Source organism: Epargyreus clarus, unplaced genomic scaffold (assembly GCF_041222505.1).
Source record: "Epargyreus clarus isolate Ecla_fem2 unplaced genomic scaffold, WU_Ecla_fem_2.2 ptg000003l, whole genome shotgun sequence".
Lineage (NCBI taxonomy): Eukaryota > Metazoa > Arthropoda > Insecta > Lepidoptera > Hesperiidae > Epargyreus > Epargyreus clarus.
The window spans coordinates 7128057-7149199 of record NW_027332211.1 but is presented as its reverse complement, the minus strand read 5'-3'; the positions used below and the strand labels follow the sequence as shown (position 1 = coordinate 7149199).

Below are 21143 nucleotides of genomic sequence, written 5' to 3'. Positions count from 1 at the left end.
TATAGGAGCATAGACATTCAACTATATAGTAATAATAGACCGGAGATGGAAAGGAAAAGTGTCATCCACGACTCCATCTAAATGATAACATCCCGAGATTATCTTAATGTGGAGTGGAATCACAGTTTTTATCAGAAAATCTTGACAGTCCAGTATTTTCCAAAGGATTTCCAAAGGAACGCAATAGGAGTCGCCCAGGTGAGCTTGACGCTCGCCACATTGTCTGATGCGTATGACGGTATGCGACCACACTTACCGCCGGCCCGAGATCCCACTCTAGTGGGTGCGTGCCTACTACGTGCGTGTCTGGGCGTATTTGTGTTTTATTGCGTTCAATTTGCATATTCGTGCATTATGAACGTTGAAAACTTAAATTATATATTTGGATAATTGCTTGAACGATCGCAGTTATCTCATTTACAAGTGAAACTAGGCCGCCAAATTCATCTTTTAATGTATGTATAGTACCAATCCATATTTTTATATCTATGGGGTTTTACGACAATGTGGAAGTGGTAGTCTTCGAATTATAAGATCTTCTAGAAGTTTGCGTTTTCTGACATTCTTCTTCTTCCATGACTTTCATATGACATTAATAGTCGGAATAAATAGTGAATAATTAATTATAAAGGACATGAATCGAACTACATTTAAAGGAACCATGAATCCTTAGGAGTGGTGACCGCTGTCACTGTAGTTCCGGGACTAGAATAGGGCTACGGTATACCCAGTTATACCCTACCCAGTTATAGTAAGAGGCGACTAAAAGGGGGCTTCCGGGGTTTCCGGCGGCAAGAGTGGGAGCTCGAAGCGTCCGGAGAGCAACCCCGGGAAGAACGGCGGCATGTGTGCCGCATGTCGCATGCCGTCATAAACACCAGGTGTGCGGGAGAAGCGTAAAGTGCTCCCCCAGGGCAGAGCCCGACCGGGGCATCGCGCTTGGAGGACTCCGGTTGTGTTCCATCGGAGATCCCGGAGTTCTCCACCAAGCGTTGAGGACGGCCACCGGGGGGTTTTAGTGCGGTAAAAATCCCACATAACCCGGCGTCGCTCCCACGTCGTCGGGTACCTTTTGAAGGTTTCCCCCTCGAAAACAAAGGTGGTGACCGTGGTGGTAACGCATGATCGGCTTCAGATAGAACCCCTCTTGGTTCTAAAACGGGGTTCTATATGAAGTTGGTTACACATATTCATGGACGGCAGTGAACACTTGCCATGAGTTAGAAATGGACTGCTCGTTTGTTACATCAATTTTATAAAAAAATCCATTCAGTAGGCGTATAGTCCGCACCAAACTGCTAGTCCGCTCTGAAGTTGTTGCGAGCAGGTGTAGTCATATTTTTGCTATGGAACGCGATTCATTTCTGTATTCAGAGCGGACTAGCAGTTTTACACGGACTATACCTACTTACCTAATAAGTACCACACTAACAAGCGTTCTTTCGATTTACTGTGTACAAAAACTTAATTAAAAAATAAAAAGACATATACAAATATATTTTATTTCTTTGTACAAAACCATGTTCCTACACCTTTACTCATTACAAATATTGTCTATTGCAAAATGATTGCAAAATTGAACCATTTACAATATACCTACATACTAACCTCAAACTCTAAAATTATAAATGCCATCGTAAATACAAATTTGCTTTGCCTTCCATAATTACAAACCTAAGTAATCATTCAAATTCAATTTTTTATTGCCCATGCATAATACATCTAAATATCTCAGTCTCTAAAAATCTCTATCTCAATCTCAAAATTATATCACAATGGTTTTCCAAAATAATCATAGAAATTAGATACACGAAGGCACAGTTCCTATTCCTATTATTCTATCCTATCCTAGTTCCTATAATAGACGGGCACTCAATAAATCGACTCAATCATGTGAGAAAATATTTTATATAGTATATTCCTAATAATTGGTAGAACCTTTCATGGTTCCACTCCAGAGTCATTATCATCACACCTATTTCTGTCATATAACAACAGTGTAAAGCACTATGCTCTCTAAGCATTCTGCTGGAAGGATGTTGTCTAAGAGAGACATACGAGGCATCCCAATTTAGTCATCGGGAAGAGCAGGAGTAGCAACAATTAACCTATCTAACCGCGCAGTCCACCTATCTATTATATCTAGCATGCAGTCCACTTAAAGGTAAGTAGCTATTGCCACTAGGTTATGGTGCTATACCACTATGTTGTAGTGGTATGCCATTAGGTGGACTGGCATATTAGCTCGTTGGATAATTTTATACACAAAAAGAATATTACTATAATTTACGCGACAGATATTATCCCTTATATATAATAACTACACGGCAAGTTGGAAAATGGTACTATTATTAAAAACCGACTGCTTCAACAATACATCTGAGTGATTTAGTCAAATTAGGAACGCTTTTCAAATTTGACATAAATGGGGTCTCTGGAGCGCAGTATGAAGTCGCTGATGAACACGATGTCTTCTGGTTTGGTGACGGGCAGCAGACGGAACCGACGCAGGACTGTTGATACGGCCAGCTTCATTTCCATCATCGCGAATTTTTGTCCTGCAATAGATAATTCGTAACAATTATGGATAGGTAGTGGTTCAATTAGCATTTGGCCAGCGCGGAAGATTATGGCCTAATCTTTCTCATTCTGAGGAGACCCGTGCCCAGCAGTGGGACAGCAATGCGTCGATGATGATACAGTTCGTAGTGATGATAACAGTGATATCCTCGTGTACGTACTCTACAACATGTACTCGCAATCGAGCAGTTCTGTGAATATTAATTGTTCTAACGGCAAATGAAAACATTGTGATGAAACTTGAGAAAGTAATAATATCTCAAAGATGTGTCAAGTCTACCATTTCACACTTGACTAGCCCAGTAGACTATAGCCGAATGAGAGGAGCCCTAAAATCACTTTAAGAGGAAATTCGTCCCCAAGTTAAAAACGACGACATTTCTTGAATCTTCTCTATTTCGTTTTATTAGCCAAACCTACACCAATTAATAATTGAAATTTATGGTGTTACTGTTTAATATTTTTATTACCTGCAGTGCTCAAACAAAGCTTTTTAAAGTATTTGTATATTTTATATTGTTGTATGATAAAACCTGATTCGTTTACATAGCATTGGGGCCCCATTTTTTTATTTGCCCCAGGGCCCGTGGTTACCTAGCTACTGTAGTACTGTAGTAAGAGGCGACTAAAAGGGGGCTTCCGGGGTTTCCGGCGGCAAGAGTGGGAGCTCGAAGCGTCCGGAGAGCAACCCCGGGAAGAACGGCGGCATGTGTGCCGCATGTCGCATGCCGTCATAAACACCAGGTGTGCGGGAGGAGCGTAAAGTGCTCCCCCAGGGCAGAGCCCGACCGGGGCATCGCGCTTGGAGGACTCCGGTTGTGTTCCATCGGAGATGCCGGAGTTCTCCACCAAGCGTTGAGGACGCCCACCGGGGGGTTTTAGTGCGGTAAAAATCCCACATAACCCGGCGTCGCTCCCACGTCGTCGGGTACCTTTTGAATGTTTCCCCCTCGAAAACAAAGGTGGTGACCGTGGTGGTAACGCATGATCGGCTTCAGATAGAACCCCTCTTGGTTCTAAAACGGGGTTCTATATGAAGTTGGTTACACATATTCATGGACGGCAGTGAACACTTGCCATGAGTTAGAAATGGACTGCTCGTTTGTTACATCAATTTTATAAAAAAATCTATTCAATAGGCGTATAGTCCGCACCAAACTGCTAGTCCGCTCTGAAGTTGTTGCGAGCAGGTGTAGTAATATTTTTGCTATGGAACGCGATTCATTTCTATATTCAGAGCGGACTAGCAGTTTTACACGGACTATACCTACTTACCTAATAAGTACCACACTAACAAGCGTTATTTCGATTTACTGTGTACAAAAACTTAACTAAAAAATAAAAAGACATATACAAATATATTTTATTTCTTTGTACAAAACCATGTTCCTACACCTTTACTCATTACAAATATTGTCTATTGCAAAATGATTGCAAAATTGAACCATTTACAATATACCTACATACTAACCTAAAACTCTAAAATTATAAATGCCATCGTAAATACAAATTTGCTTTGCCTTCCTTAATTACAAACCTAAGTAATAATTCAAATTCAATTTTTTATTGCCCATGCATAATACATCTAAATATCTCAGTCTCTAAAAATCTCTATCTCTATCTCATCAAATATATCACAATGGTTTTCCAAAATAATCATAGAAATTAGATACACGAAGGCACAGTTCCTATTCCTATTATTCTATCCTATCCTAGTTCCTATAACAGACGGGCACTCAATAAATCGACTAAATCGTATGAGAAAAACTTTTTATATAGTATATTCCTAATAATTGGTAGAACCTTTCGTGGTTCCACTCCAGAGTCATTATCATCACACCTATCAGTGGTCAGAACGGAACGCTTTAATACTAAATCCGAAAAAAACAAAATTTTTGATTATGGGTACACCTACACAGGTCCGCAAGATTGGTGCAAAAAGTCCGGCTATTATTCTAAATGGAGAAGTACTCGATAGAGTGCCAGAGGCACGTAACCTTGGGGTGGTCATCGATGAAAACCTCAGATTCGAGAAGCATATCTTGAACATTGTACGCAATTGTTATTATAGATTAAAAACTTTATACCGCATAAGAAATTACCTAAGTGTAACCTTGCGCATCAACCTTTGTGAAGCCCTTGTTCTATCTAAGTTCAATTACGCGGATACGCTCACTGGGCCACGGCTTCTAGCACGTACGAAAAAACTGATCCAACGAGTACAGAATGCCTGCGCACGCTTTTGTTTTAATATCCCGCCCCGCTCCCACGTTACTCCGTACATCAATACCGCTAACATATTAAAAATGGACCTCCGCAGGCAATTACATCTTGCCACACTTATATTTGGTATTATAAAAAATAAAGAACCTTTGTATCTATTTAGTAAGCTCGCGTGGGCTAGAGACCACTTAAAGGATAGAACCCGATCAGCTCCAGATAAATTGTGGTACCCGTCCTACTGCTCCGCTGCCTTCAGGGGCAGCTTCAGTTACAGCGCGACGAAGTGTTGGAACAACCTGCCGCCTCCTCTTCGTAGCCTAAAATCATTAGGGAGTTTTAAGTACAAACTTAAGAATTTACTACTAAAAGAACAAATAAAATTATACTGACTATTCGGCTTACTTATTAGAAGTATAGTAAATCAAATTAAATTTATCTATTCGCCTACAGACACATACACTTAAATATAATATCAGTACATTTAATACATATTTCCCCACATTTCGTTTTTAAAACGTATATTTCATTAATAAATTTTACTTATGTAGGATATTATTGTACAATACTAAGAGACTATATAAATATATATATTTTATTTTATTATATATATTTTTTTATTTTTTTTTTAAATATAAGTACTTATCACAAAGCGTAGTCTAATTTATATTTTAACTTACCTATAGATTGTGGCTCATAGACAAAGAGGCAGGGTTCCAATGTTCGTGGTGGTACTAGTATGATCTGGCAGCTCATCATGTTATCGTCAATACTGTAGGTACGAGAACATCTGGCTGGACTCGTTTCCTGGAAATAACGATAAGTAGTGTTCCATGACGCCTTGTTTAATTTTCGTTAAACACAAATTTTAAATTTACCGTTTTTTTTTTTCATTATTAAAATGAAGGTACTCACCGTGATACCTGATTGTCTCACGTATCGGAAATAGACAGCGATTTGTATTAATACGGCACCATTAACATGCATGCGGACAGCCGTCCGATTGACATCATGCCACGGGGCTAACTGAAAATCAGGGCCAAGACGCAGTCTACCTGCTCATGGCATTCACTGAGTTTATCCCCATTCACGTTTGTTGCAGCACATAGCATGTTATAATAAACTCATTTATTGTGCAATAAATAAGTTCAGTTGTGTATTGTATCTTTTTAATCTTATTTGTTTTTTTAAAGGATCTATTCTAAATTGATCGTCTTATTTATTAACTAGTTTTATAACCGTGCAGTTTGTGTATTTATTTTGTCTGTTTGTAATTGTACTGTGTGTTGCAATATTCCTGAATAAACTATTTCTTTCTTTCTTTCTTTCTTTCTATTTCTGTCATATAACAACAGTGTAAATACTATGCTCTCTAAGCATTCTGCTGGAAGGATGTTGTCTAAGAGAGACATACGAGGCATCCCAATTTAGTCATCGGGAAGAGCAGGAGTAGCAACAATTAACCTATCTAACCGCGCATTCCACCTATCTATTATATCTAGCATGCAGTCCACTTAAAGGTAAGTAGCTATTGCCACTAGGTTATGGTGCTATACCACTATGTTGTAGTGGTATGCCATTAGGTGGACTGCATGCTCGTTGGATAATTTTATACACAAAAAGTATATTACTATAATTTACGCGACAGATATAATCCCTTATATATAATAACTACACGGCAAGTTGGAAAATGGTACTATTATTAAAAACCGACTGCTTCAACAATATATCTGAGTGATTTAGTCAAATTAGGAACGCTTTTCAAATTTGACATAAATGGGGTCTCTGGAGCGCAGTATGAAGTCGCTGATGAACACTATGTCTTCTGGTTTGGTGACGGGCAGCAGACGGAACCGACGCAGCACTGTTGATACGGCCAGCTTCATTTCCATCATCGCGAATTTTTGTCCTGCAATAGATAATTAGTAACAATTATGGATAGGTACATTTCGTAGTGGTTCAATTAGCATTAGGCCAGCGCGGAAGACTATGGCCTAATCTTTCTCATTCTGAGGAGACCCGTGCCCAGCAGTGGGACAGTAATGCGTCGATGATGATACAGTTCGTAGTGATGATAACAGTGATATCCTCGTGTACGTACTCTACAACATGTACTCGCAATCGAGCAGTTCTGTGAATATTAATTATCAATTGTTCTAACGGCAAAGGAAAACATTGTGATGAAACTTGAGAAAGTAAGTAATAATATCTCAAAGATGTGTCAAGTCTACCATTTCACACTTGACTAGCCCAGTAGACTATAGCCGAATGAGAGGAGCCCTAAAATCACTTTAAGAGGAAATTCGTCCCCAAGTTAAAAACGACGACATTTGGTGACAAGGACCAAAGCTTATAAATCCGCCAATTAATAGGCTAGCAATCCGCAGAAGGCGGTGTAACCTTCAGTTCGTTACTTTAATTAATTGTTAATGAATCACTATTCTCAAATATTATTTCTTCATGAAATTCACGATTCCATGTACTTCAATAGATTTGAGACACACTTGAGATTTGTTTACGAAATTGGCTTCACCGCCTCAACGATTTCTACCTAATAACAGCAATGTTACGCAGTAGAGTTTTCCTTTGAAAGGTGTGGTAAGTACAAACATATTCGAGGCGTTCCAGCTTATTCCTCAGGGGTGGTGGCGTATTAACCTCAGGGTAACCTCATGGGTAACCTCAGGTAAGAATCTAATCTAATCTGGGGTTGATTACAAATGTCTATGAGCGGTAGAAGCCACTTACCATCAGGTGGACTGCATGCACGTTTGCTATTCTTATATTATAAAAATAAGGACATACAATAAAATATTTACCGATACAGTTCCTGGGTCCGGCGCTGAACGGGATGTAAGCGAATGGATGCCAGAGAGGCTTATTGACCATGAACCTTTCTGGTTGAAATGCTGTTGGATTTGGAAATATATCCGCGCGGCGGTGCATGTCATACACTAAAACAGTCAATTCTGTATGCGCTGGGACTGTATAATTTTCTGAAAATAAAATAATCAATAACTTATATTGGTATATTAATTGAAAATAATGAGGGGCCTCATTATTTTCAACTGAAATTATAATCATCGTTTGCACAACCTCACAGTCCAGCCCATGTCCATGAGGTTCTACCCAATGATGTTTTGTTGTCAAACTTCGGGTTAAAAGAGTGCTTAAGTTAGAGTTAACTAGGGTTGGCACCTTTTTTGAAAAAAAATAGTATTTCATGCAAAAAATATTGCATAAATAGGTACAATTATGTAGTATGGTTTAGGAAAAACATACTACATAATTATACATTTCTCTCATGACTTTATTTTAAGATGACGAACTTCAAAATATTGGAAAAGACTATTTATTAAGCGATTTAGGAGAACCCCACAAAACATAATACAATTACGTATTGTGACTATGTCCGGCAATCACAGAATTGACAGAAGTTCTTACAGTATCATTGCCGTGTCGAGTCGTTCCAATGAAGAGCTCATTGTGCAAAGATTTGATTTAATATTCCTAAGACAAATTTTATAATAAAAACTTACTAAATTTCGTTTCTACGTGACATGTTCTCGAAAAAATTGGTACAGGTGGATACAGCCTCATACTTTCCTTTATGCAGCATTCTAAATATTTCAACCCAGTTAAATCATTCATTGTAGCATCTCGCGATAGAGATCCTAACACTTCGGTATATTCTGCGATAATTTTATCCTGAAATGAACACCGTGTGAATACTTATGTCCGTATATAAGAAAGCTTTACTAGATAACATAAGAAGTTATACTTCTTTAGCGTACTTAATAAGAAGTGTCTTATTTGATTTGATAAATAATAAATAACGTTACATGCAATTGAACGCGAAATCCCTGTTACGTCATAACTTATTATATTTGAAAAACCATTAAGCATTAACCATTAAAAATCCATTTATGTTTAAATACATGTTGAAACTGATTAGTCCATTGAAATGCTACATTTTGGTTGTAGGTAATTGTCATAGGATGCAATTTTATTTTTAAAAGTTTAAAGCTGAATCAATAGCTAAAGTTTATGTGTGGAGTCACAACTCCTGTCTCTTGGCCGCCATCTTGAAAAAGGGGTATAAATCGTTTTCACCCTCTAGCTTCACACTAACTCCAACATTAACAACCAAAATTAGTATAATTTCAATGGACTAGTTGTGAAGATTCTATTAGAAAATTAAATTATTAAAAAAACAAAGCATAACGCGCACAAAGAAGTATAATTTCAACAACAAAGACAATTCTTACTTATAATGTAAATAGGTATATACGAAATCATAATTTATTATACCTGCGCTTCTTTGTTATTAGCCAAAAGCAGGAAAATAAACTGTAGAGCTGACGCTGTGGTGTCATGACCCTGCAACATTGTAATATTTACATAAAATTATAGCTAATTGTTCGTATTAGTTGCAATTTTGTAATTCCGTCTTCTATACTTCTGATTAACTACAGACAAATAATCGTTTGTAACAAAATGTTTTAACTCTATCACAAGCATCTGAAACCTTATCTAATATCAATTAAACCTGATTACCTCAAACATAAAAGTATCTATTTCCTCACAAATTCCTTTAGTATCAATAGTTCCTTGGTCCTTGGCATGGAGCAATAGATCTAACATTGCCATTCTTTTCTTTCCTATTTCCACCACATCACTTCCATCAGGTTCTTCTTGTGTTAGCATTTCTTTGAAGTCACCCGACTTACTCCTGTTATTGATAACTTCATTTCTAAATGAACTTAACAAGTTTAATAACTTTCTTTGTTTGTGAGCGACAATTGTTAAATTGAATAGAAAACTTGGATATAGCCATGCTCGCTGCATCCTGTATAAAATATATAATCCCAATTTGTGTATCGATTTTTTGTAACTCTTTGCGAAATCTGACGTTTCTCGATCTAATTTGTGTCCCATTGCAGTTTCTAAAGGAATAATAATTTGTATAACACTAATTTACGTATAGATGCTTATATTTTAAATATTCCCAAGTTAGAAATGTAGCAAAGAAATATAATAGGTACATATTATATTCCTCCTGAGGTATTCGCGAAGCGCTATGACATAAAGGTTATCAAAAAAGGTGTAAAAAAGCCGTCGAGTGTGCACAGGTGGCTCCTGTGGTGCAAAACTGCAAATGTCCATGAGTACCGGTGACTACTTTTTATTAGGTAGCCCATACATACAAACATACATAGTTATAATTCATATGTTGACATAGGTATATATGGTCTTACCGCATATTGAATGTATTGTAAAATCTGTGATCACGGGTGATAGATCAATCTTTGTATTATCTAATTCTGATTCAATTTGTCCTACCAAGTTATTGGCGTTTTCAACAAGAATTGTATTAAAATGACGTAAGATATTGAAGTGAAATGCGGGAGTTAACATTTTTCTCCTTTGGCGCCACTTTTCTCCTGTAAATAAAAAATATACATATATTTACTGCATTGTTGCTTAAATTAAAAAGAAATACATACCTACCTATTTTTAAAAAGGCTATAAAATAAAAATACGCCAAAATCAAAAGCCATTTAGATCACTTTTTTTACATGCTTTATATTAGCTTCACTTGTATGTTTGTCAGTTAGTAACTCCGTTTTTCAGTAGAAAGAGATCAACATACAACCCTATAATTATAACGCTTTGTGGATGCTTCATGTGAAAAGCAGTATAAATAAGACAATAAATAATCATTAAATAAACTAAAGAACTCGCTTTTATACGAAATTTAACTAAAAAATAAAAATAAACATAGTTAAAAAAACTAAAGTACACGCATTTATAGAAATCAAACTAAAAAATATAAAATAAACTTCAAAAAACAACAAAAAAAAACAAAAGATATATTTAATTGTAAAAAAAGCGTGGGGTGCTTTTGAAAATATCAAAGTGTTGGTACTTGTGCTCATGTCTGTCAGTAAAATATTTATAACTACCGAGAGTGTGCACCCCACGAGGTTTTTACAAGTAAATATATCTTTTTTTGTTGTTTATACAATTTTTCATTAAATTTTTTCTAAGTTTATTTTATATTTTTTAGTTTGATTTCTATAAAAGCGTGTTCTTTATTTTTTTTAACTACATTTATTGTATTTATATAGCAGTAAATATAATTGAAGTATTGCGAAACGTAATTAAATTAATCTTCTTAAACTAAATATAACTTTCCATTTCCGTTTCCATACTTTCCAAAAAACAATAATATTGATATTAGATCAAGAAGGCAAGAATTGTGAAATCACTTACCATCACTTAAAAGCAAACCTTCTTGAAGCCAAGGCTTTAGGAAGCTATATAAAAACCCTTTACTGTTATACTTCGTTCCGGATATTAAAATCTGTAATACGTATAAAGATAATAAGAAAGTTTTTGCAAGCTTTTTTCGTATTCTTTCATTCTTTTGATCCGATACTTATAGTGACATAAAAGTTATTGTCATTCAAACATGTATGCAAAAACTCCAGCTCAATGAGTTGGAGTTAACTGCATGGGTGAAATTCAGTTTCAAGGCTAGACCTTGACGTATTTATATATTTACGGGTCTTGTGTATACGGCTATTATATAACAATTTGGTCATTTAAACTTTTTTATAGTAAACGCATCACAACTATAATTGATCAGGCGAGCTATAAAAACAATAAGTTCTGTATTACATTATTCTTACTTCAGTATAATGCCACATACATCTTATATATACAATTCTCGTGTCACAATGTTAGTTACCGTACTCCTCTGAAACGGCTTTACCGATTTTGACTGAGAATCGGCTACTATCTATTTTTCATAACCCTAAGTGATAAGGGTTGTTCACCCTTAACATTTTTTATTCATATGGCAACACAACGTTTGCCGGGTCAGCTAGTAGGTATAGGTATCATAAAATTAAGCGTGCAAGGTCATGCAATAGTCATGTGAGACTTACAGACATGAAGTTGCCGCGTGTATATTTTTGGCCAATCGACTGGTTTGACACTTACACGTGTAATAGGGATGGCGATTCTTACCGAAAAATATCGATTCTTGAATCGATTCGAATAAATCGATCCACAAAATATCGAGGTCCAAAGAATCGATTCTCCAAAAATCGATCTTCGATCGAAGCCTGCGGGATAGCGAAAAAAAGATCGTCTGGACCAAACAACCACTGAAATCAACAAAAAATATCTATAACTATAATTGATAATGCTCAATCAACTATGAAAAAATCGAATTTCGATTTTCTGGGTTGAAAGATCGATTCACGGAATCGATCCATTAGTGGAGATCGATTAAAATGATCGATATTTTTCCAAAAGATCGATTCTCCGATTCAGATCGCCATCCCTAACGTGTAACGGAGTCATGTCGAGCCAATCGCACTCGACGACTGCACAAACTTGTTATTGTGTTATTACATTTGTTAGTAGATAAGTAACTATAAATGGCTTCCAATCTTCATACTATGTATAGAATAGGCCAAAATTTAATGAATTTGGTATTGATAATTAAGTTAATAGTGTCACAATATTCATATCCATGTTAATGAATTATCATCTTAGTTTACATTTGTTAGTAAACTTTATGAGTTTAATAATAGAGAAATATATTATTTCTAACAATTACCGTAATAAGCGTATAATAGCTAATGTGACACAATGACCTTTTTACTAACTGCAATAAAGTTATCGTTTCAGGGTCACTATGCAGTAAAAACTAAAATAAGTAAATATAAATAAAATACTATGGTATACAATATTTATAAATAAGAAGGATAGTTGTCCAATAACTTTAGTTAACCAGCTTGAAATTATACCAAATTTAAACTTTCCTAGTCTCCTAAAACTGTGATATTTCACTTTGCAACAACAAGGCGAGCTAAAGAAAAGCTTGTAATACCTGGTAAAACCATCATTACCTACTAAGTACCTAATAATTGCACATATAATTTAAAAATATCTATTAAGTGTGACAACTTAATATACCTAGTCTACTTAGTGTTAATGGTACGTTATTACAGCTATTATAATATTTATGACCCCGTCATAAACTTTAATTTACAAATAAAAGTATGTACTATATACCTACATGCACCTACATGATTAAATGCAAATCCGGTAATAAAACTATTTTATAGCACGTGTAAAATCTTACAAAGTTCTCGTCTGTCTCTAGAGAGACAGACGAGAACAGAGTGAAACAGAGTGAAACAGAGTGAAAACGGAAACATATAACTAAGCCTCCGCTGTCTCTCCATTCATCCGTCTGTCCAAAGTCTCTATCTCTTGAACCGCAATAGATAACCAACTCGATCTCGAATTTTCAGAGCACGCACAGCGATTATCGCCATAACAACGACTTACAATAATTTACGCATATTTAAGTATTTATTATTTAAAGACTTATTAAAATATTTCGACACGTGCGCCTTGACGGAGAGTGACAAAAACCTAATCTTACTGTTACAAGTTTTTTTCTACCGCTCATACATAAAATTAAGATAAATTGAATGAAAATTGATGAGTACATTTAATTTAATTGTTTTTGTGTTTTCCTTGTACAATACACGTCTTTTAGTTCAAGGTTTCTTAAATAATTATAAAGTAGTGACTAAAAATAAAATAAATCTCATTTTTTTTTGGATTATTCATTTCTATGATAATAAAGTGTTTGTAATAAGTATATAATGCCACTATGATATTTAATATAAGCAACGTAGATACTCAGATTATTACCTACCTCTATGTCTTCCGGGTTATATATAAAACAACCTTTTAAAGGCCCCATTTGCACTTTGAATAAGTCCTTGTATTCATTTGCTAAACGTCTCAAAAGATAAAACATTTCCACTGCAACATAAAAAATATTATTTTAAAAATAAAGTCACATGCGATTCGCATTTACTTTGATTATTGGGACATTATTTGGTAAAATCAAAACAATATTTACCTTGATCCTTCATGAAGTCGAAGACATTTCCAATTATTGGTAAACCTGAAGGTCCAGGTATCTTGGTAAAATTCTCATCTTTCAATACTCGATCCAAACTAAATACCACAGCTGCTATCACCACAAATATCAAAATTACCCAAAACATAATAGACGGGTTCAATAAAATAGTAAACAAACAACGAATTGATATAAGCACGCTCTTTGGGAACTACTCGCGAGTAACGATCATTCTACACTGCGTTTATCATGCATGCGTCATAAGTTGCCTTTATCGTATGATTTACCTATGACACATGCACCACTCCCATTTTATGTGGTTCAAATCTGGTAACATGCTTGATTTCCTATGATATAAAATTGGATTATCTTCTTTATAAGAGAAGATTATTTGTACTTGGAACCCTTTATAGTTCAACTCCGGAGGCACCACCACCACATCAACTTCTTAGACTGGGGGCTTCACTTAACTTTCCACCTTCCACCACTGAGTAGGACCAATCTATGAAGATTTGATAATCTATAAAAAGTAAGTCAATCATTTTGTTGCTTGATATTACTAATTGTCAGAGAAACCCTTTTTATGACAAAGGTGCTAAAGAAGGATTTTATAGATATATCATCCCTGAGAAGATTAACCACAAAGATTAATTTTGTTTAGTCATCTGAGTAATAGTCATCTGAGTTTAAAGCAAACTATCCTAGTTAATAAACGACTTCTAGTTAATAATATTATTAATGTTTAAAGTGTGAGTAGTATGTATTACTTAGAAACGAAAAATTTGGTTAGGTTTTAAGTAATTTGATTTGTTTCTTTGATTTTTTGCAATTTGATTTTTTGCGTGTATAAAACACGCAAAAAATTTAAGAAATCGTTATCTTCTTCCAAATTTTAACATTTAAGTATAACTTTGTCCATGCAATTAGGTAAATAAAATATAATATGTTGATTTTAGCCTTGAATTCGTCCAGAAGTTTCTCAATTAAGTGTCTTTACCTATTTTAAATGTTTATTGTGTAATTTTAAGCCTCAGCTTCATCCTTATGCACATCGTACATACTGGCCGCCTAGATTAAACGTTTATGGGTGTTTTATTTTTAATATAGATATTAAGTAAACTGTTATTTTGTTCCTTTTTTTCTTTTAGGCAAATATAGATTTATTTAGTAAGTTTTGTTTTTATAATTTTTAAATACCTTCCCACCTTTTTGAAGAAAACATTTGTAAACACAAAAACACATTAATAAGTTAATTTTAAGTGTAAATAATGAATAATCTGTTCATCTTGAGAAATATAAACGTTCATAGCTTATAAGAAACAGATAAGTTCTTTTCAAAAAAATACAATCTTAGGACATAATTATTTAAAATGAAAATGATTTCATTTTGTTTAATATTTCTTTATAGTAAATCTATACAACTTCATAGGCAGGTATTTTCGATTATATTCAAACAAAAAATAAGTGTCCCTCTCTAATTTTAAAACAACACATGATAAAGTTTAAAAACAGATTTATTTAGACAATACCCAACCGAATTGCATTCTTCTTTTTCCTCGTACACGAACCACTGATGGATTATCGGGGATGTATTATTCTTGAATGCTTCAATAGAAAAAGCATATCTTTATGTTTCTGATACACTGAATTATAAGTTGATAATTATTATGTTACGCAATTTCAGCATGGATTAAAAATGTGACTCGTAAATGCCGCTGCCAAAAACTACCGCCCCGGATCACCTGTCAATACGCTACGCCATTACCACTGTCTTTTAAATATGCCAGATCATATCACATATTGACATGGGCTGTCTTTCCTCAAATTTAACGTAGATAGGTTGCTTGATACGCAGTACATAGTCAGCGACGAACACCAGGTCTTGCGGCGTCGTGACGGGCAAAATGCGATACCGGCGCAGTATCGATGCCACAGCCATCTTTAACTGCATCATCCCAAGCTTTTGACCTGAAGATAAACACACATTTTCATTTAAAATACACTTCGTTTAAAATAAAGTTAGATATTTAAGTAATTATGATTACCACTATCTATATAATAAATTAGAAAGAATAGGAATTTATTCTTCTGATATAAGAGCAATGAAGACCTACCTAACCTAACCTATGAGTTAGGCAATAATATAAAAAATATAAAAAACTAATATAAAAAATACCTAAATATAAAACACTTAATATATCAGAAGGGTTAGCAATTATGTTTAGGCCCCACTCGGCATTGAAGGCCCGGGGCGGACCGCCCCTTCCACCCTCAGCTTAGTCCGCTACAGATACTAGTACTATATATAAAAGTAAATGTAAATAAAATCGCGATAATATATTTTTAAAATTATAGACAGCAACGAGTTATTGATGTGTCAGAAACTACATACCTATACAATAAATATTGTATAAATATTACACTCGAGAACTTACGTGTAGTAACTTCGGGTGCATTATTATGCATATTATACGCCTACCGGTTATCTATACTTATAAAAATACTTGTCTGACTGACTGATTATCAGCGCAGAGCTTCGCCATTTAATGGTATACTTTTTGACGGCACTAACTACTAAAGGATGTTTTGACAAAACTTAACCACTGGACTATTGCCGTAACCTTAGAAACGACGAAGGAAGCAAAGATAGAATCTAATGAAGCCAGAGACCTATTATATTTATTTTAAGGATGATGTAAAAGAACAAGTTAGAAGTTACAAGTTTTATTATTTTTACTATATAAATAAATTCACAATTAATTAATCATCAATTAATCTATTAATGTTGACAGTCTCTACCACTCTAAACATTGATGAGAAACATTATTTAGAAACCTTGCCGCCCTCAAAATGTGCTGCCCTGGCTCCCTATTCATCAGCATATTACGCCTCTGCCACTACCTCTCCGCATAATCATAATTCTTTATTGCATAAATATGGTATTACATAGGATGTTGTACAATTTAGTTAGTTCACACCGCTCACATATAACACTTCACAGCTTCACATCGACTGTCTCTCCTCAAATTTAACGTGGATATGATGCTTAATACGCAGAACATAATCAACGACGAACACCAGGTCTTGCGGCGTCGTGACGGGCAAAATGCGGTACCGGCGCAGTATTGCCGCCAGCGCTATCTTTATCTCGATCATTGCAAACTTTCGACCTGAGAAAGAAATTGATATTTAAAAAAATCATAGTTTTGGTAATGTCATTTTATTTTTCGAATTATTTTTAAAATACCCTTTCACTTGATATATGGTAGAGGATAAAAATAATTGGTCAGCTATCTTGGAGCGTCCATCAGATTGTATTAACATCACTAATCTATTTATGCATTGTCATCCAAACCAAAGATATATGCACATATATTTCAGCTCAAACAGTGTGGTTTCAAATTCAGTTGCTAGATTTGACTCTTACGTGCATACAAACTAATAAGGTAAACGCAGAAAATGCGTGGCGTTCACGTTAAAGTTTAACACATTTAAAGTTTCATTACACATTAATGTATTATTGATGGATCAGAAATCACTTACCAATACAATTCCTAGGTCCAGCGCTGAATGGGATGTATGCATAAGGATGCCAGGTGGGTTTCTCCAAGAATCGCTCCGGTCGGAATTCTAACGGCTTATCGAACTGGTCACTACGACGGTGCAAGTCGAAGATCAACACAGCACATTCGGTACCAGCGGGCACATCATATTCCTCTGCAAAAACGTAGACACGTTTAATAGATTAATACTACTTTAAATTATCCCTTTCATAATACGAGTACCTGTGGATATTATGTAAGTACACAAAACATAGTGCAAAATGGACAGTTTTGAATGAATATTTGGTAGAATACACATATTATTTAAAAACAGAATAATTGAACAAGTCTGTTACAAAATTACTAATGACGATTCCTTAGAGCACATTTTTACCGAAAATAAAGTTTGGAGACTTCATTGACGAGATGTAACTCTAAACATTTAATTAAAAAAAAATTAACAAAAAAATACAACCGACTTCTATGTCTTCTAATAAATGTTGGTTTAGTACATATTTTTGAAGTCGCTCAATATATTTCGTTGGATAACGATGTAAACAGCGTGTCTCATATGAGCGCCGACTTCAGAAATAGATATGTACTAAACCAAAATTAATTTCAATTATTTTTTACTTTGTAGTGACATAGAAGTCGGTTGTATTTTTTTGTTAAAAATTTTTTTTCACCCTTTTTAGTGATGACATACTAACATTTATATAAATTAATACAATATAAAATTGTATAAACGTGATTATGAATGAAGGTAAGGTCTGAATTTACATTGATTTGAACGCTCGCAGGGCGCTGCCGCGCCCTGCTCGCTTAGTTTTATATTGTCTTATATGTTCCAACCTAACCTAACTAAATAGTCAATGATGAACTGGCTTTGCAATTTCATTAGAACCTACACCAAATATCTTCAAACACAACTCAATTATTCCCATCGGTTGAGGAATTACATATTTTGTCTCCAGAACCCACTCTGATCCTCATCATATTTAAATGAGACCAACTTGTAGCAATTGTCCACACACGAAATTAAAGGCATTAAAATAGGTTCATAAACGGCGAAATTATGGCTGTTATATTTACATGGGTGGAGGAGTTCCCCTCATTTTTTCCCGAACCCATCGATGGATCCTAACCATATTTAAGTGGGACCAACTTCCAGCTCGTCTCTATAAAAAAAGAATCATTAAAATCGGTCCACTAAAGGCGGAGTAATTCGTGTACAATACAATACAATACAATACAATACTCTTTATTGTACACCAGATTTATAGTAACAAAAACAGAAATACACAATAAAAATTAATTAAAGGTACAACTGGCGGCCTTATCGCTAAATAGCGATCTCTTCCAGGCAACCGTTTACAAATAGGAAGAAAGTAATACTGTATAAAAAGAGATCCAGGGTAGGGGTGTACATAAGTATAATGTAGCGAGAGTTATATTTTAAATATATCAGCAGCTAGAGTAGTAAAGAATGGAAGAAAAAAGAGGAGAATACATAAAGTAGGAAATAATAGAATAGTATAAAAATAACAGAGTAACTAGGAAGCAGATTATAATGATAGATAAAATTCTTTTACCTGATTTTTAAAAGAATCCAGTGACTGCGCACGTCGGATAGTAATTGGTAAGGCATTCCATAGGCGCACAGCCACTGAAGTAAAAGATTTACTAAAGAATGATGAAGAAGAAGAAGGAGTTAATAGGGAAAGGTTTTTATTGGAGCGCAGTAAATGTGTATCATGAGACAGATGCAAGTAATGGAAACGCTCTTTTAAATAATTAGGTGTGTTAGGGTTAAACAGGATGCAGTATAAAGCAGAAAGTATATGAGTATTCCGACGAAGGCGAATTGGGAGCCACTTGAGTTTTTTACGATACTCAGAGACGTGATCATATTTACGAATTCCAAATATGAATCGGATAAATAAGTTTTGGATACGCTCAAGCTTATTTAATTGCTCCACGGTTAGATCTAGATAGCAAACATCTGCATAGTCAAGGATAGGATGCAGTAGACATAATGAAAGCGAGATTTTCGTCGCAATTGGTAGGAAATTGCGAAGCCTCCGGAGAGATCCCATGGCCGAAAACACTTACATATATATAAAAAAATATATAAGTGTACATATATATAAAAAAATTACCGGCCGAATTGATAACCACCTCCTTTTTGAAGTCGGTTAAAAATAAGCAGTACCTTTGTTCAATTGCGTGCTTACAAGCTGTATATTGGTTTTGTTTGTATATAATAATGTTTAAATAAATAAAGTAATACTAGTTAAATAGTTTTTAAATTAAAAATTTATACACTAAGGGCTCTTTCAATTTAAACGTTTCGTGTCGGACCGCTGCAGTGCCGAAGCGGTACGTTTGTCGTACGGTGCACGGACAGACGTTTGTTTTGATACAAATCGCACGGTGCGGCAACAGTGCGGCGTCGGTAATACGAACGCCCGACGACAGGACGGCAATGTCGCAAACTCCTAGTGTTCATTTGGCTATTGAATAGTGTGGTGACTAGACGTAAGAGGTAATTTCTTTAAATTTTCATGTTTATCATTTCCTTAAAATGGATGATATAAACGTAGAAGAGTTTATAAATGAAATTGAAATACGTCCTGCAATATGGAACTCCAAAAGCGACAAACACAGTAATCGCTAGTACTAATTCAAGTAATTCGTCGAAGCATTCTATAGATATTTTTAAATAATTAAAAAAAAATGATTGGATCTTGTTTTAACCTAGGGCAAAGATTATGAAAATGACCAAAATTACATGTTAACGAAAACATCGGTGATGCTCTTTTACGGGTTCGTCGTTTTTGTTTCCGTTTGATATTTTTCAACAAGAGCACTAACAGTAATGTTTCTTCGTCAGAGTCCATGGCTTCACTGCGGTCTAATAAATTTATAACATCACTAGCATACAAACGCACGGCAGTAAAATACGCTTTCAATTTAGGCGTTTGGTGTCGGACGGCTAACGTACTGTAGGACTACCATGAGTTTACAAAAGTATTACTCGCTAGCGACTGCGTAAAATAAATGTATGAAAAATTGTACAGCGCCTCTGGTGGTTACTCGTAGAACTAAAATCCGTAGTGACGTAACTCGATACGTAAAAAACCTATCGAAATCAAATCGCTAGCGAATGTCATTATGATCTATTGCCATACAAATTCGGTCCCATGAGTCATTAATTTGACAGACGTTGTCAAGAAATACCGTAACGATAGTAGTTATGTTATTCACTAGCAAAATGACATTAGTTTTCTATTTACCATTTCTATAGTGGCGTTTCTATGCCAACTGCAGCGGCACGGTAAACGTGCGGCAGCGGTCCGACACGAAACGTCTATAGTCTGATTCATAATTAGGTGTCCAAAATGTAAACAAAGAAATGTCACTGTCAAAATTAACAAGAAACAGATACTGTAACAAACTCAACAAAATCGAAAATTTAACAAATATACACAATTTAACAAACGCGTTATGTAAACGAGAAAATATTCCAGTTCAATCACAATCACGAAAATGAATAATATCAGTTACGAAACTTAAATGACAGCACAAGAAATGTCTTGGATTCCGATTGTGTTACCATTATCACATTTTAATTTTCTACCATAAAATTTGTTTTTTATTATTATTACTGTATGGGACGAAATTGAGGTGATATAAATTTTAGAAAATGTGAATTAATCTTAATTTACTTAGATTATTATTTTATTATTGTTGTATTACTTTAATATCGACAAAAATAAGAAACTACCATTTCTAACGTATGTTCTTGATAGGTCAACACCTTTGTTTACATTTTGGACACCTAA

The 21143-nt window shown here is 35.0% G+C and overlaps 1 protein-coding gene across 1 annotated transcript in view; it reads right to left on the bottom strand.

Annotated features, from left to right (window-relative positions):
• Nucleotides 1–6138: 6138 nt before the first annotated feature.
• LOC140748157 (uncharacterized) overlaps nt 6139–21143 on the bottom strand; it is a 28085-nt gene continuing 13080 nt past the window's right edge. Inside the window, exons 8-19 of the mRNA XM_073080899.1 lie at nt 17300–17473; nt 16810–16926; nt 15615–15724; nt 13757–13967; nt 13547–13656; nt 11077–11167; nt 10059–10244; nt 9358–9746; nt 9112–9180; nt 8340–8508; nt 7620–7796; nt 6139–6709 (exon numbers count right to left, since the gene is read on the bottom strand). Of these exons, the coding sequence (XP_072937000.1) occupies nt 6549–6709; nt 7620–7796; nt 8340–8508; nt 9112–9180; nt 9358–9746; nt 10059–10244; nt 11077–11167; nt 13547–13656; nt 13757–13967; nt 15615–15724; nt 16810–16926; nt 17300–17473 (1964 nt within the window). The 3' untranslated portion in view covers nt 6139–6548. The remainder of the gene's footprint in view (nt 6710–7619; nt 7797–8339; nt 8509–9111; nt 9181–9357; nt 9747–10058; nt 10245–11076; nt 11168–13546; nt 13657–13756; nt 13968–15614; nt 15725–16809; nt 16927–17299; nt 17474–21143) is intronic.